Genomic DNA, 13,262 nt, shown 5'->3' on the forward strand with positions numbered 1-13,262 from the left:
TTAATTCTATGATTATTAAATTGATAAATAATTATTTAAAATTATTTTATATTTTAAAATTTATTTATTTTTATTTTAATTAAGAATCTGCGCAATGCTCATGTTTAATAATTATAATATACTATTAATATAATTGTTATATTAATTATAAAAAATTAAGAAATTTTATTTATATAATAATCTGAGATAACTTTAGGGTGAATCAGTGCATTTAAGTAAATATTCTTAAACAATGATATAACATTATTATCATCTGATTGATACTACTGTCACTCTATTTCACAAACCCATGATTCCATCGTCTATTGTTTTATTATAGAAGTGTGGGGCAGGAGGAACCTGATAGGATCACATATTATATTACATTATTCATAGACAAACATAACACTGTTCATACTCATTTTCTCTTCTTTCAAACTCCAGTCCTAAACAAACGACACATAATAATAAAAAATAAGCTCCTATTTATTTATTACGTAAATTTTTTTTTTTATTTGTATTAACACACACATATATATATATATATATATATATATATATATATATATATATATATATATATATATATTACACCACAACGAGTTCAACTTGTTATATTTGTCCAAACAAACGACTTCCCCCCACAGCACCATGGAAGCGTTGCGATTCACCCCTAACTACCCACCCCTTCTCCGCCGCCACCCTTTTCGCAAAATGGTGCGTAGCCCTCTTCAGCTCCATCCCAACCCTAAGCCCTTCATCGCCGCCACGCTTTCAAAGCCGCCGGAGGTAGCGCACACTTCCGCCGCCGTCGTGGAAGATCCCTTGCCAGTGTCTCCTCCTCGCCCCAGGGTTTCGCCGGATTCCCTTCAGTACCCACCCGGATACGTCGGAGCCGTTCCCGACCGGACCCGTTCCGACACCGGCGAGGGCGTCATCAATGCGATGGGTTATTTGACTAATATACTGTCTTCCAAGGTGTATGACGTGGCCATTGAGTCTCCTCTTCAATTGGCGCCAAAGCTATCTAAAAGACTCCGCGTTAATCTTTGGCTCAAGAGGGAGGATTTGCAGCCTGTAAGTTCCCACCACCTTTCTTTTATCTGGGTCAAATCAAATTTTGATTTTTATGTGCAATGGTAGTAATTAGTGAGTATACTTGTTTATTTGAATTATTTTAAATTATTGTTTTTTTAAAATAAAAATGAATATGATGATTTTTTTTTTGTGTTAATAAAATATTTGAGTAACGTAAATGACTCTGGTTTTGCTTGAAATGGAAGGAACTCTGCTCAATCAATCACTTAGTATTTTTTTTGCCTTGGTATCTGTATTTTCCCATTTTGTTTTTTAGTTTTAAATAATGACGCGGGCTTAATACACTTCCTCGGATTTTGTCATAATGGACTCTATAGTTTGAGATACAGTCTGGTTTACTGAAACATGAAGAAATAACATAGGTGTGTATTGTTGAATGAGTATCTGAAATTGGGGGTTGTTGTTAATTGTAGGTTTTCTCATTTAAGCTTCGTGGAGCTTATAATATGATGGCAAAACTTTCAAGCGAACAGTTAGAAAAGGGGGTTATATGCTCGTCTGCAGGAAATCATGCTCAAGGAGTTGCATTAGCTGCCAAGAGATTGAACTGTAGTGCTGTGATTGCCATGCCTGTTACCACTCCGGAAATCAAGGTGTCTTTTTATTTATATGTTAACTTTTGCTTGCTTGCTTGTTTCATTCTTATATCTCCAAGAAAAAAAAATGTGGTCAATTAAGTTATGTGTTTTTTATTTCTTGTAATTTTGCAGTGGAAATCCGTGGAGGCGCTGGGTGCTACTGTTGTCCTTGTTGGGGATTCCTACGATGAAGCACAAGCATATGCTAAGAAGCGTGCAAAAGAGGAGGGACGTACATTCATACCTCCTTTCGATCATCCTGATGTCATCATGGGTCAGGGAACAGTTGGGATGGAAATTGTGCGCCAAATGCAGGGTCCAATGCATGCAATCTTTGTGCCTGTGGGAGGTGGCGGTCTCATTGCTGGCATTGCTGCTTATGTGAAGAGGGTTTCTCCACAGGTTTTCACGATGTTATGTTAATGTTTATTTTTTCATTTTATGTCTTCATTTAGAGAAATGTTTATTGACATTTATTGGGAATGTGCAGGTGAAGATTATTGGGGTGGAGCCCACTGATGCAAATGCAATGGCATTGTCGCTCCATCATGGTCAAAGAGTGATTTTGGACCAGGTAGGAAGATTTGCAGATGGTGTAGCTGTTAAAGAGGTTGGTGAAGAAACTTTTCGCTTATGCAAGGAGTTGATAGATGGTGTTGTTCTTGTAGGCCGTGATTCAATTTGTGCATCAATAAAGGTGAGATGGCCTTTTGCTTATGAAAGTTTGCATTCTAAATCTCTGATGTTTTGTATACTTTCCACTTCCAGATATATATTTTAACTTCCTATATGATATGTGTACTTCTCTAGTATCTTTTGTGCAAATGTTGAAAGATTCATTGTATCTTGTCAAACAAAGTAAATATATATTCACTATTCATGAGAAGTGTAAAGATGTTTTGATCAGGTTAATTGTTCTGATGCTAGATGAGATTTTCATTGGCATCTAATGTTTGCAGTTGATCAGAAATTTGTAATTTATTTGAATTAGTTAATACTTGAAATTTGCTTGATGACTTATGAACCCAAGTCTTCAAGTAACATTACATTTCAAATTTGTAGTTGGTGGATGCTTTGCATATAATATCTACAATATTTTTTCAACTGTTTCTAATTTTTGTGTAATTAAAGAGTTACTAAATACATTTTTTAATCCATATTCGGTAATGTTTTTTTTTTCTTTGTGTCTTGTTTGGGGTTGGGTGAAGGGGATTGGAGAATGGTGGCAGTAGTTGGAAGAACCCGATAAAGAGATACTTAATACTAGATTAATTTTTATCAGGTTTCCATTTATTGCCACTGGGTGATGATTATTGGAGGCATTTGCTATAATTAGATGAATTTGGATGTTAATTTTACCCTTACTTTTAGAGGTGTCTGTTCTTTTGTATACATTCTCTGTCACTCAGTGCATAGGCTATTCAATTGATGAGTTTGTATTGGTCCAGACTCGCTCCTCTGTTTGTACCAATCAGAATTAGGAACTTAATTTTCTACATAGACCTTTGATTGTCTTGTACACTTAATAAAATGCACAAGAGATTCTGGATGACTGAAACTTTTGGGATATGACAACAATAAAACTATTGCAGGATATGTTTGAGGAGAAAAGGAACATATTAGAACCAGCAGGTGCTCTTGCACTTGCTGGAGCTGAGGCTTACTGCAAGTATTACGGGCTCCAAGGGGGAAATATTGTAGTAATAACCAGTGGGGCAAACATGAATTTTGATAAGCTTAGGGTTGTAACTGAGCTTGCTAATGTCGGTCGTAAACAAGAGGCTGTGCTGGCAACTGTTTTGCCAGAGGAGCCTGGCAGTTTCAAACAGTTCTGTCAATTGGTATGTCTTTGCTACTCTGACTTGCATCTTTTCTAAAACACTGTTGTTCTTCACATCTTTGCTCATTTTATTCTGGCTTGACAGGTGGGGCAGATAAATATCACAGAATTCAAATACAGATATAACTCCAATGAGAAGGCTGTTGTCCTTTACAGGTAAGATCATAAATGCCTGATCATTCCTCTTTTATCTTTTATTGATCATTTTTTTTTTGAAAATCAATATGTTCCCGAAATATTGACATCTCTGTGTCCCAATTTATTTGGTTTCAATGACTTTCATTTTCTCTATTGCAAATATCTGTTGACAACAAGTGTTACTTCTGAGGCCCATCATTTATCATCAATTATACTTGTATGCAGTGTTGGGGTTCACACAGTCTCAGAATTAAGAACCATGCAAGAGAGGATCGAATCTTCTCAGCTTAAAACTTACAATCTCACGGAAAGTGACTTGGTGAAAGACCACTTGCGTTACCTGGTACGATGGCCAAATGAATTCCCTTCTTAGTGAAGTTTATTATTTTCTTTACCCTTTTTCAACACTATCACAAATTCCAAACTATGCAAATATTGATGTTAGATATATTGGATTTTTCTGATGATTCGAGTCCAAATTAAGCTAATATGTTGAAAATTAAGTAACACCACATGACTAAGCCGCATTATTTGATTTGTTTGTCTTGTCTTCTTGCAATAATCTTTTTATACATGCAACTCTCACAAGTGAATAACTGATCAACTGTGGTTGTATTGTCTTACTATGTTAACTTCATTTTGAACACACATTTCAGATGGGAGGCCGATCAAATATTCAGAACGAGGTTCTTTGTCGTTTTACCTTTCCAGAAAGACCTGGTGCTTTGATGAAATTCTTGGACTCCTTCAGTCCACGTTGGAATATTAGTTTATTCCATTATCGAGGGGAGGTGGGAATTTTTTACTTTCTATTCCTTAATCAAACACACTGCATGAAGGTTTTATGATGCATTTTCTCTCATTCCTTTGACCAATGCATATCTAATGCCAACAGGGTGAAACTGGAGCAAACGTACTAGTAGGAATACAGGTACCCAGAAATGAGATGGATGAATTCCATGATCGTGCCGACAGACTTGGATATGATTATAAAGTGGTGAATAATGATGATGATTTCCAGCTTTTAATGCACTGATGAATTTAGGTACTTGTCCTTCTTGTGTATTTTAGTGGACAAGATTATCATATTTATTTCCACTGTCAACTTCTAAAAGGAGGAATGAGGTAAAGCTGGGAAGGAAATGGCCTCCACACGTCTTTAGTTGATCAGAGGAACTAGTGCTTTTCACCCAGTGTAGCACGTTGTTACTTTTTTGTAATCTAGAAGTTATCCCTCCGATGTAGCAATGTTGTTGACTGCTCTTTGGAATATGTAATATAAGCACCCTCCAAAGGTTGTCGCCTAAATTTCAGCAGCCTAAGGGGTTGTGGTGCTACGCTTAAAAGGGTTGAAAAAACTTGAATGGAAGTCTTAGGGCATGTTTGGTTTAGAAATATTTTATTTTTATTTTGTTTTTTAAAAGGTTTGTACAGAAAACAGTAAAAATTAAAAAATTTCTAATATTTTTTGTATAGATTTGTAAAAATAGAATGAAAATAAAATAATAGTTTTATCATTAAAAATAAAAAATAAGAATAAAAAGTAATTTTGGAAACTACACGGTTCCTTAGATATGCAAAAACAAAAGTCGTGAAGGACTAATTTGAGATCAATTATCATAGGAGAATAATGCAAATGACGAGCCTGACATTCTGCGTGCACTTCCCTGCCACAGCTAAACGTTCTTGTCAGTTTTCTTCTTCTCATTTCCTTCTAACAAATCGTAAGAGAAAATGATAAGGCTTTTATAAAATGAAAAAGCTTCTCAAGTGTACAAGTGAAGGATATTTATACCCGAAATAAAATTAATTAAGTTTATTTTTAATTTAAAATAAGGATGAATGAATCTTCACTCTTGTACTACATAACTTTTCTTACTGCTTTTTTCAAGAAAATGACCATGGATTTTTTTTTCCAATTATGATGAGATTCAAGGTTTGAAATTAGTATAACACTTCAAGAGTAATATTATAATACTTCAAAAAAAAAAAAAAACCCATTACAACATACATATAAAAGCCCTTTACAACTTCAAACAATTTAAATATTCTTTGCTTATTTGTTGTTGGTAGAGTGAAGTCTCGTGTAGTTAGACAAAACAAAGGAAGAAAACTCCTTCCTTTGCCTTTTCTTCCTTTGTTACCTCTTTTTTCTTTTTTCACTCTATGATAGCGTAGCATTTGAAAGTATTATAACCATACTTAGGCTGAGTAGCAAAAACGGCCATTAAAAAAATTAGGATAATCTTAGCAGTTTCTTCCTTTGTAAAGAATGATGACTGACTTAAAGTAAGAGAAGAAAATAGTAATGAAATTAAAAGGGTTAACAGTGGGTAAATAAATATTAAAAAAAAGGATAAAAAAAAACAGGAAAAACCTATTTATAATGGAAAGAGAATCCACAGAGGAAGTTGTTGATAGTTTCAAGGTTAGGGGTGATTAGGGTTTCGCAATAAGGACCAAAGCGTGTATGATGTTCAGCGTATGCAAATGGGCAATCTTAAACGTTTTAATTGCTCGTAACATTTTGTAACGTTTCTTCTTTTTCTAAAACGTTACTTCATACAATACTTTGTGGTTTTAGTTTTATCATCATTATTGTTTCATAATTTGTTCTTTTAGGTTCTTTTCAGATCATTGTATGCAATCTAACAATTAAATTTATTAAATATTATTAATTAATTAATTATTTTTTGAACTTTCAACTTTTACATTATTTTAAAACTAGTGTTTATAGGAAATTAATAAACATCTCCTCACAGATATATTTTTTATTTTCTTAAAAATCTATTCATTATTGTGATATTATTTAGCTACTAGAAAACGAAAACCTTATAAATATATGCCAATGACCTTGAAATGTCAAGTGTGAAGATACAAAGAGGATGGAAGGTTTGCAAAAATAAAAGTTTGAAATATTTTTTTAAAAAAAGTTACCCTATTTATCAATTTCTATATATTAAACTTAAATTTACATTTTTAGACAATAGTAATTTTAAAAATTATATTAAATGAGAGTAATTTAAAAAAAAATATTTTACTGATTATGTTATGTAATTTATTTTGGATTGAGCAATTTTTAAAATTTAATCTTATTTTTAAAATTTCAATTTCTTTTAAAATTTTATCTCTTTAATTTATTATATAATATATTTTAATTCTTTCCCAAAAAAAATTATTATATTTTGAGTTTATTTTCATTTAAAGTTAACTTTTATTATGATATTAATAAAAAAAATCCTCTTCCGGCCATAGAAACACTTCATCATTTTGTAAGAGCTCAGTTTTTTTATTAGGCGATTTTCTTTAGCTAGAATATCTTTTTACATCATGTAAATATGATTAAAATTTAATCTTAATATTTTAAATTTTTTGGTAATTTTAACTTTTACTAATTATTATTAAGTCATAAAGTGATAATCATTTAAGTATATCACATTATTTGAATAATAATAATGTGATATGAATAGATGTATATTACATAGAAACTTTTTTAAAAAATTAAACTTATAGTAAGAACTAAAATCAATAAAAAAATATTTTTAAATTTTATTATAATTTCTTTTAGTCAACCACGGGGTGGAATAATTAGAAAGGATCCCTTACGGACGTTAAGTAATGCAATATTAAATGAACTAATTATATAGTTCAAAAGGAAGTGAATACAAATTGTAATTATATAATAATGCCATTCATTTTCGTTTAATTTGTCACTGAATGATTTTGAATTAACTTATTTGAAAAAAATCGTTTTTTATTAATTTTTCGAAGAGATTTGAAAGAAAAATATTTATCAAATGCGAATACCAAACATGCATAATTCTTTTTTCAGAAGAGCAATAATGGGTGACTAGAGCTAACTCTATAACCCCTGTTCAAAAGAAGAATTAAGTTTTCACTTTAAGTACAGAGGTTTGGGAGGAAAAAGAAAAGAAAGACATATATTTTAATTTAAATAAAAAATTATATTTTATTTATAATAATAAATATATTAAACTTATATTAATATATTAATTTATATTTTTATTTAAAAATATTAATTTTAAATATATTTATTTAACTACAAAGTTTCTCATTCTTCTCTCAAACTTCTCTTCCAAATAAGGTAAGGAAATCTTTGGTTTATCTACATAGATATATTCATAAATATAATGACAGGTTTATATTGATTTCACGTAATTCTTTTTTTCAAAATACAGCCAAATCTTAGAATCTTTACAGTGCAAAGAAGTGGATTGAAGTGACAACTAATATTTGTCAACAAGCATGCACTCACGTGCTTTCTAATTTTGGGATTTTCCCTTCATCTACGTCATGCAAGTTTATCATTTCATGCATCTTTCACGTAAATATTTTGTTGTTATACACACGTTAGTGTCAAATGAAAAAACATATTTTTTTTTCATGATTAGTATATTAAATTTTATATAATTTGAATATTGACAGGTGTGTTATTCAAAACTTAATATTAGCTTTTATTTTAAAAATATTTTATTCGATCCTATTCCACTATTAAATTATGATTTAAATCAAATCTTAGCATTTGACAGATTTAACCGAAGTTGACGACTCTTCTTTTTTGGGTAGAACGAAACTGAAGTTTACAATGTCTCCAAGGCAGGGTTGAAATCAGGAGGTGTGATAGATGCAGAAAAGAAAGTTCAGTATGTTAGATAGAACCGAAGCCCTTCTAGCACAAGTTTGAGCTGCCATAAGAGAAGCCAGAAATTGGAATCGAACACAAGATCTAGACTATGTTCCAATAGGTCCTATGTATTTGAATGCTAAGGCATTTCACAGGTACATAATGCACGGCTTTATTTTCTCCGTTAATTGTCCTCCTTTAACCATATCCAGTATCAAATTTGCGCTTCTCTTCGTAAAGGCCAATTTCAATTATGCACTGTGATTTCACTCCCAAATATAATGAATTGCTATATATGACAGGAGCTATTTAGAAATGGAGAGGCAGTTCGAAGTATTCGTGTACGAAGAAGGGGATCTACCGGTTTTCCATCACGGACCATGTAGAAGCATATACTCATCGGAGGGGAACTTCATCCATGCTATTGAAATGAATGAGCGTTTTCGAACAAGAAATCCTGAAAAAGCACACGTATTTTTCCTTCCATTTAGCGTCGTAATGATGGTCAAATTCGTCTATGTAACCGATTCACACGACTTTGGCCCCTTAGAAAACATGTCAATGACTATGTTAATCTCATTGCTACTAAATATCGCTATTGGAATCGAAGCCTTGGCGCTGATCACTTCATGCTTTCTTGCCATGACTGGGTGAGTAGTCAACCCCTCACTAGCACAAATTATTTCATATATTAATTATTTTGTCTTACTAATCAATATCCAAAATGCTGTATTAATTATATATTTTTGACAAAAATCTTTTAATTTAACTGATGTTGATTAGCATTTGTCTAATTAATTTGATTTTCTTTAGGGGCCAAGCACATCATTAGCCGCACCTTACCTGTACAAAAAATTATATTCGTGTGCTTTGGAATGCCAACACATCAGAGCGATTCAACCCTGCAAAGGATGTTTCATTACCCGAAATTAACCTCCGAACTGGTTCAATAAACGGTTTCGTTCATGTCTCACCTGCCTCTAAACGTTCAGTTTTGGCTTTCTTTGCAGGTGGGCTTCATGGGCCCATCAGGCCAGTTCTTCTTGAGCACTGGGAAAACAAGGATGAAGATATTCAGGTACACACGTATCTTCCAAAGGGTGTCTCGTACTACAAGATGCTGATGAACAGCAAGTTCTGTCTCTGTCCCAGTGGGTACGAGGTGGCCAGACCCATAGTGGTGGAAGCAATATACAAGGGTGTGTTCCAGTGCTCAATTCAGAACACTATGTCCCTCCCTTCAGTGACGTTTGGAATTGGAACGCTTTTTCAATTGAGGTTTCTGTGAAGGACATTCCCAAGTTGAAGGAGATTCTGATGGGTATTTCACCGAGGCAATATATAAGAATGCACAGAAGAGGGGGACAAATTAGGAGACACTTTGAGGTACATTCTCCTCCGAAGCGATTCGATCTGTTCCATATGATCCTTCATTCTGTGTGGCTTAGAAGACTCAACTTCAGAATCAATGATCATCAATAGCTAACTCGTCATCGTTGCCAATGTAATATGCTGTGAATGTGCGATTCTATTCCCGTCAATCCAAGTTGTTTTATTTATGTCTATTTCTAGGCTTTTCACCAGGAATCTTCACAGAGCTTTGTTTGGATGTGGCCAAATTGCATGAAAATTCCAAAAAAGTGATTTAAGGGTGAAATTCACGTTTTTTTCTTTGTCTTTTGTGCTTTTGTCTTCTACTAAAGTAGTGAAAGTACAGTAAGGAGATTCGCAATGAAAATTTTGGCATTGCAGAGAGAGAGAGAGAGAGAGGGGTGAATTACGTTTATTTTTGTTCATTTTACTTTAATTTAAATAATTTTAATGTAATAAAATATTAAAATTATGAAAAAGTTATATTATTTTTTTATTAATTTAAATTATTATTATTATTATTATAAACTTTTAATATTCTTTTATTCTTTTCTGCTCAAATAAACAAGAGTAGAGACTTTTCACTCCTTTTCTCTTATTTCTACTCTTTTAATTAACATTTTTTACGCTTTTTGAATAAAATCATTCCAAAATGGTGATTGAAATCGTATTGGATAAAACACTTGTAGTTTGTCTTGGTCAACAATGAATAAAAAATTGAGTAACCATACACACATATATAACATTTTTTAATAAAATTTATAATTTATATATTTTTTATTTTTATCCCATCATAAATTTTATTTGATTTTTATTTCTCTCTTAAATTATAAAAACTTTTACAATTTCTTTCAAAGTATCATTACTGAAATAGCTTTACTCTGTCTTTCTACTTTAATCTTCTGAGTATTTTTTCTACTATTTTTATAAAATAAATATTATACAAAAATAATATTATTTTAAATATAATATATTTATTATTATTATTTTAATAAATAAGATGACTTATAAAATAAAAAATATTTAGAATTATTTTTTTCTCGAAAAGTTTTACACGCATACAATAAATGTCTATTGTAGACATGATCCCGCAGTTGTATGGGAAGGCATAACTAATTTTAGGGAGATGATAATTACCAGGTTGTCCACTGTGAAGAGTGTATATTTTACTATAACTACGAAAAGGTTTATCTAAGTTATTCACTACTAACTTAATTTTAAATAGATTAATAATATTAACATATTATATTAACTTTTAATAAATAAAATCTTATTAATCTATTTAAGACAGAAGTACTTAGTTCGTAAAATAAAAATTAAACAAACCATATAAAATACTTTTGACCCAGTCAAACGGAAAAGCACGGAAAAAAAAAGCTCTTTCTACGTATTATAGTACTGAATACATAGTTAAAAGAAATTCCTAACCATCTGAGAATTTCTCATAAAGAATAGCCAACACATGCGATACACAATCAAACAAAGATGGATGAACAGGTGAGAAGAATGGTTTGAGTTTGATTTGGTTACTCATTCTCATATTAACATGCCACGATTGAGTTTACCATACAGCATTCATCGTGCATGTCAGGTTTCTATGGGACCGTGCGAGTAACCGACCTGTCATCACAAGTCAGAGTTGAAGACCATTTCTTACTCCTACGCACTTTCTCTACTTCTCCCCCAACAAACACTCATTCAGATATGTTTACATTAAATGCTTTCAATATAAGATACATGTCACCACCAACAAGCATCTCATCATAACGTGTCACACCTCCAAAGCATGCATTCCAAATGTCCATCCACCGCCCCCCTCTCGCCACGTGGTGCTTTCCTTATACACCCACGTTTTACTCACTCAGCTAACTCTTTCCTTAACCCATTCCCCAGTTCATCCACTCATATATATATAATACTATATATCAAACCCTCTTCTCATAACAAACTCAAAACCAACCTCTATACATCAATTACACTTTAGTGAATCAGAATCGGGAGCTGTTTAAACAGGCACATTAACTTCAATGGCATCAAGGCAACCACAGCAGGAACGAGCTGAAGCAGCAGCAAAACTTGCTGCAAGGGATCTTGAGGAAGTTAACAGAGAAAGAGAGCGTAATTTGGGAGCTGAGGACCAACAACAACTGGACCAACAGAAGCGCGGTGTAATTGGGTCGGTCCTAAGGGCCGTGCAAGACACCTACGAGAATGCTAAGGAAGCTGTTGTTGGCAAAAAGGAACCTGCGGATTCGTGTACTACAGAGGTTGTTCATCATGTCAATGTTGATAATGATTGTGTAGGAACTGGGGAAGTGAGAGACATATCAGCAAACAAGTCTCCTGGAATCTATGATTCTGCCACAGGAAAGGCCAAGGAAGCCAAAGACCAAGCAGGTTCAAAGGTTGGAGAATACACTGACTACGCGTCTCAGAAGGCCAAGGAAACAAAAGATGCAACAAAGAAAAAAGCGGGAGAGTACACTGATTACGCGTCTCAGAAGGCTAAGGAAGCTAAGGACAAGACAATGGAGAAGGGTGGAGAGTACAAGGACTATGCAGCTGAGAAAGCAAAGGAGGGAAAGGACGCTACAATGAACAAGATGGGTGAGTATAAGGATTACACTGCTGAGAAGACAAAAGAAGGGAAGGATGCTACGATGGGGAAGCTTGGAGAGTTAAAGGATTCAGCTGCTGATGCGGCTAAAAGGGCTATGGGTTACTTGGGTGCCAAGAAAGACGAAACCAAAGATAAGGCTTCAGAGACTGCGGAAGCAACGAAGAACAAAACTGCAGAGGCCACTGAGGCTGCGAAGAACAAGGCTACTGAGCTGAAGGATGCGGCTAAGGACAAGGCTGCAGAGACTACTGAGGCAGCCAAGCAGAAAACTGCAAAGGCAAAGGAGAACCCCAAGGTATCACCTTTAATTTGTGAGTTTATGTATAAAAATTTACATAATTTTTTGTACAATATTTTACCCGGGTGCATTTGTGTGTAATAGGAACAATACTAACACATGTTCTTATTAGTCAAAAATTACTAAGAAATTATAAAATTATGTGGGTAATGGGTAGTGTTAACTTGTATGACTAATTAATTGTTGATGATGTGGATATGGATGCAGGAGAATGTGGGTGGAGCAGGTGAAGAAGCTACTAGGAGGAAAATGGAAGAACTGAGAATGCAAGGTAAAGGATACGGGGATGACGATGCAAAGGGTGGAGATAAAGTTGTCTTGAAAGTGGAAGAGAGTCGGCCGGGGGCGGTGGCGGAAACGCTGAAAGCGGCGGATCAGATGACGGGTCAGACATTCAACGATGTGGGACGGTTTGATGAAGAAGGGGACGTCAATGTGGAGCGCCGTAATAAATAAGATGTGATGGAATCAGTGGAAGATGTGGCAGTTAATGTAGTGTACTAGACTATATTTATATATCATGTCATGAAAACTTGCTTGTTTACTTCTTCGTTTGGTTGTTTACGGATTGCTTTTCTCTGCAGAAAAGATATATGGTCTTGAAATTTGGTTCTGGGCTTTATTGATTATAGACCGTGTCAAAATCAAAAACTGTTCAGCACTGTTGTGAAAATTCTCTCTCTTATTTTGTATAC

General features: G+C 33.6%; 2 protein-coding genes and 1 pseudogene across 2 annotated transcripts; all 3 read left to right on the forward strand.

The window, feature by feature from the left end:
• The first annotated feature begins 577 nt into the window (after positions 1-577).
• Positions 578-5,104, forward strand: LOC113872586 (threonine dehydratase biosynthetic, chloroplastic). Its single transcript, XM_027510255.1, has 9 exons — positions 578-1,056; positions 1,491-1,670; positions 1,788-2,057; positions 2,146-2,352; positions 3,248-3,496; positions 3,581-3,651; positions 3,859-3,976; positions 4,290-4,424; positions 4,529-5,104. The coding sequence occupies exons 1-9, from the start codon at positions 631-633 to the stop codon at positions 4,667-4,669; spliced, it is 1,797 nt and encodes a 598-aa protein (XP_027366056.1). The 5' UTR covers positions 578-630; the 3' UTR covers positions 4,670-5,104.
• A 3,174-nt stretch (positions 5,105-8,278) lies between these two features.
• On the forward strand, positions 8,279-9,824 carry LOC113870872 (annotated as a pseudogene).
• A 1,852-nt stretch (positions 9,825-11,676) lies between these two features.
• On the forward strand, positions 11,677-13,023 carry LOC113873399 (late embryogenesis abundant protein ECP63-like). Its single transcript, XM_027511500.1, has 2 exons — positions 11,677-12,564; positions 12,775-13,023. Exons 1-2 carry the CDS (start codon positions 11,677-11,679, stop codon positions 13,021-13,023), a joined length of 1,137 nt encoding a protein of 378 aa, XP_027367301.1.
• Positions 13,024-13,262: the final 239 nt, after the last annotated feature.

Source organism: Abrus precatorius, unplaced genomic scaffold, assembly GCF_003935025.1.
Source record: "Abrus precatorius isolate BTA unplaced genomic scaffold, Abrus_2018 Scaffold7, whole genome shotgun sequence".
Lineage (NCBI taxonomy): Eukaryota > Viridiplantae > Streptophyta > Magnoliopsida > Fabales > Fabaceae > Abrus > Abrus precatorius.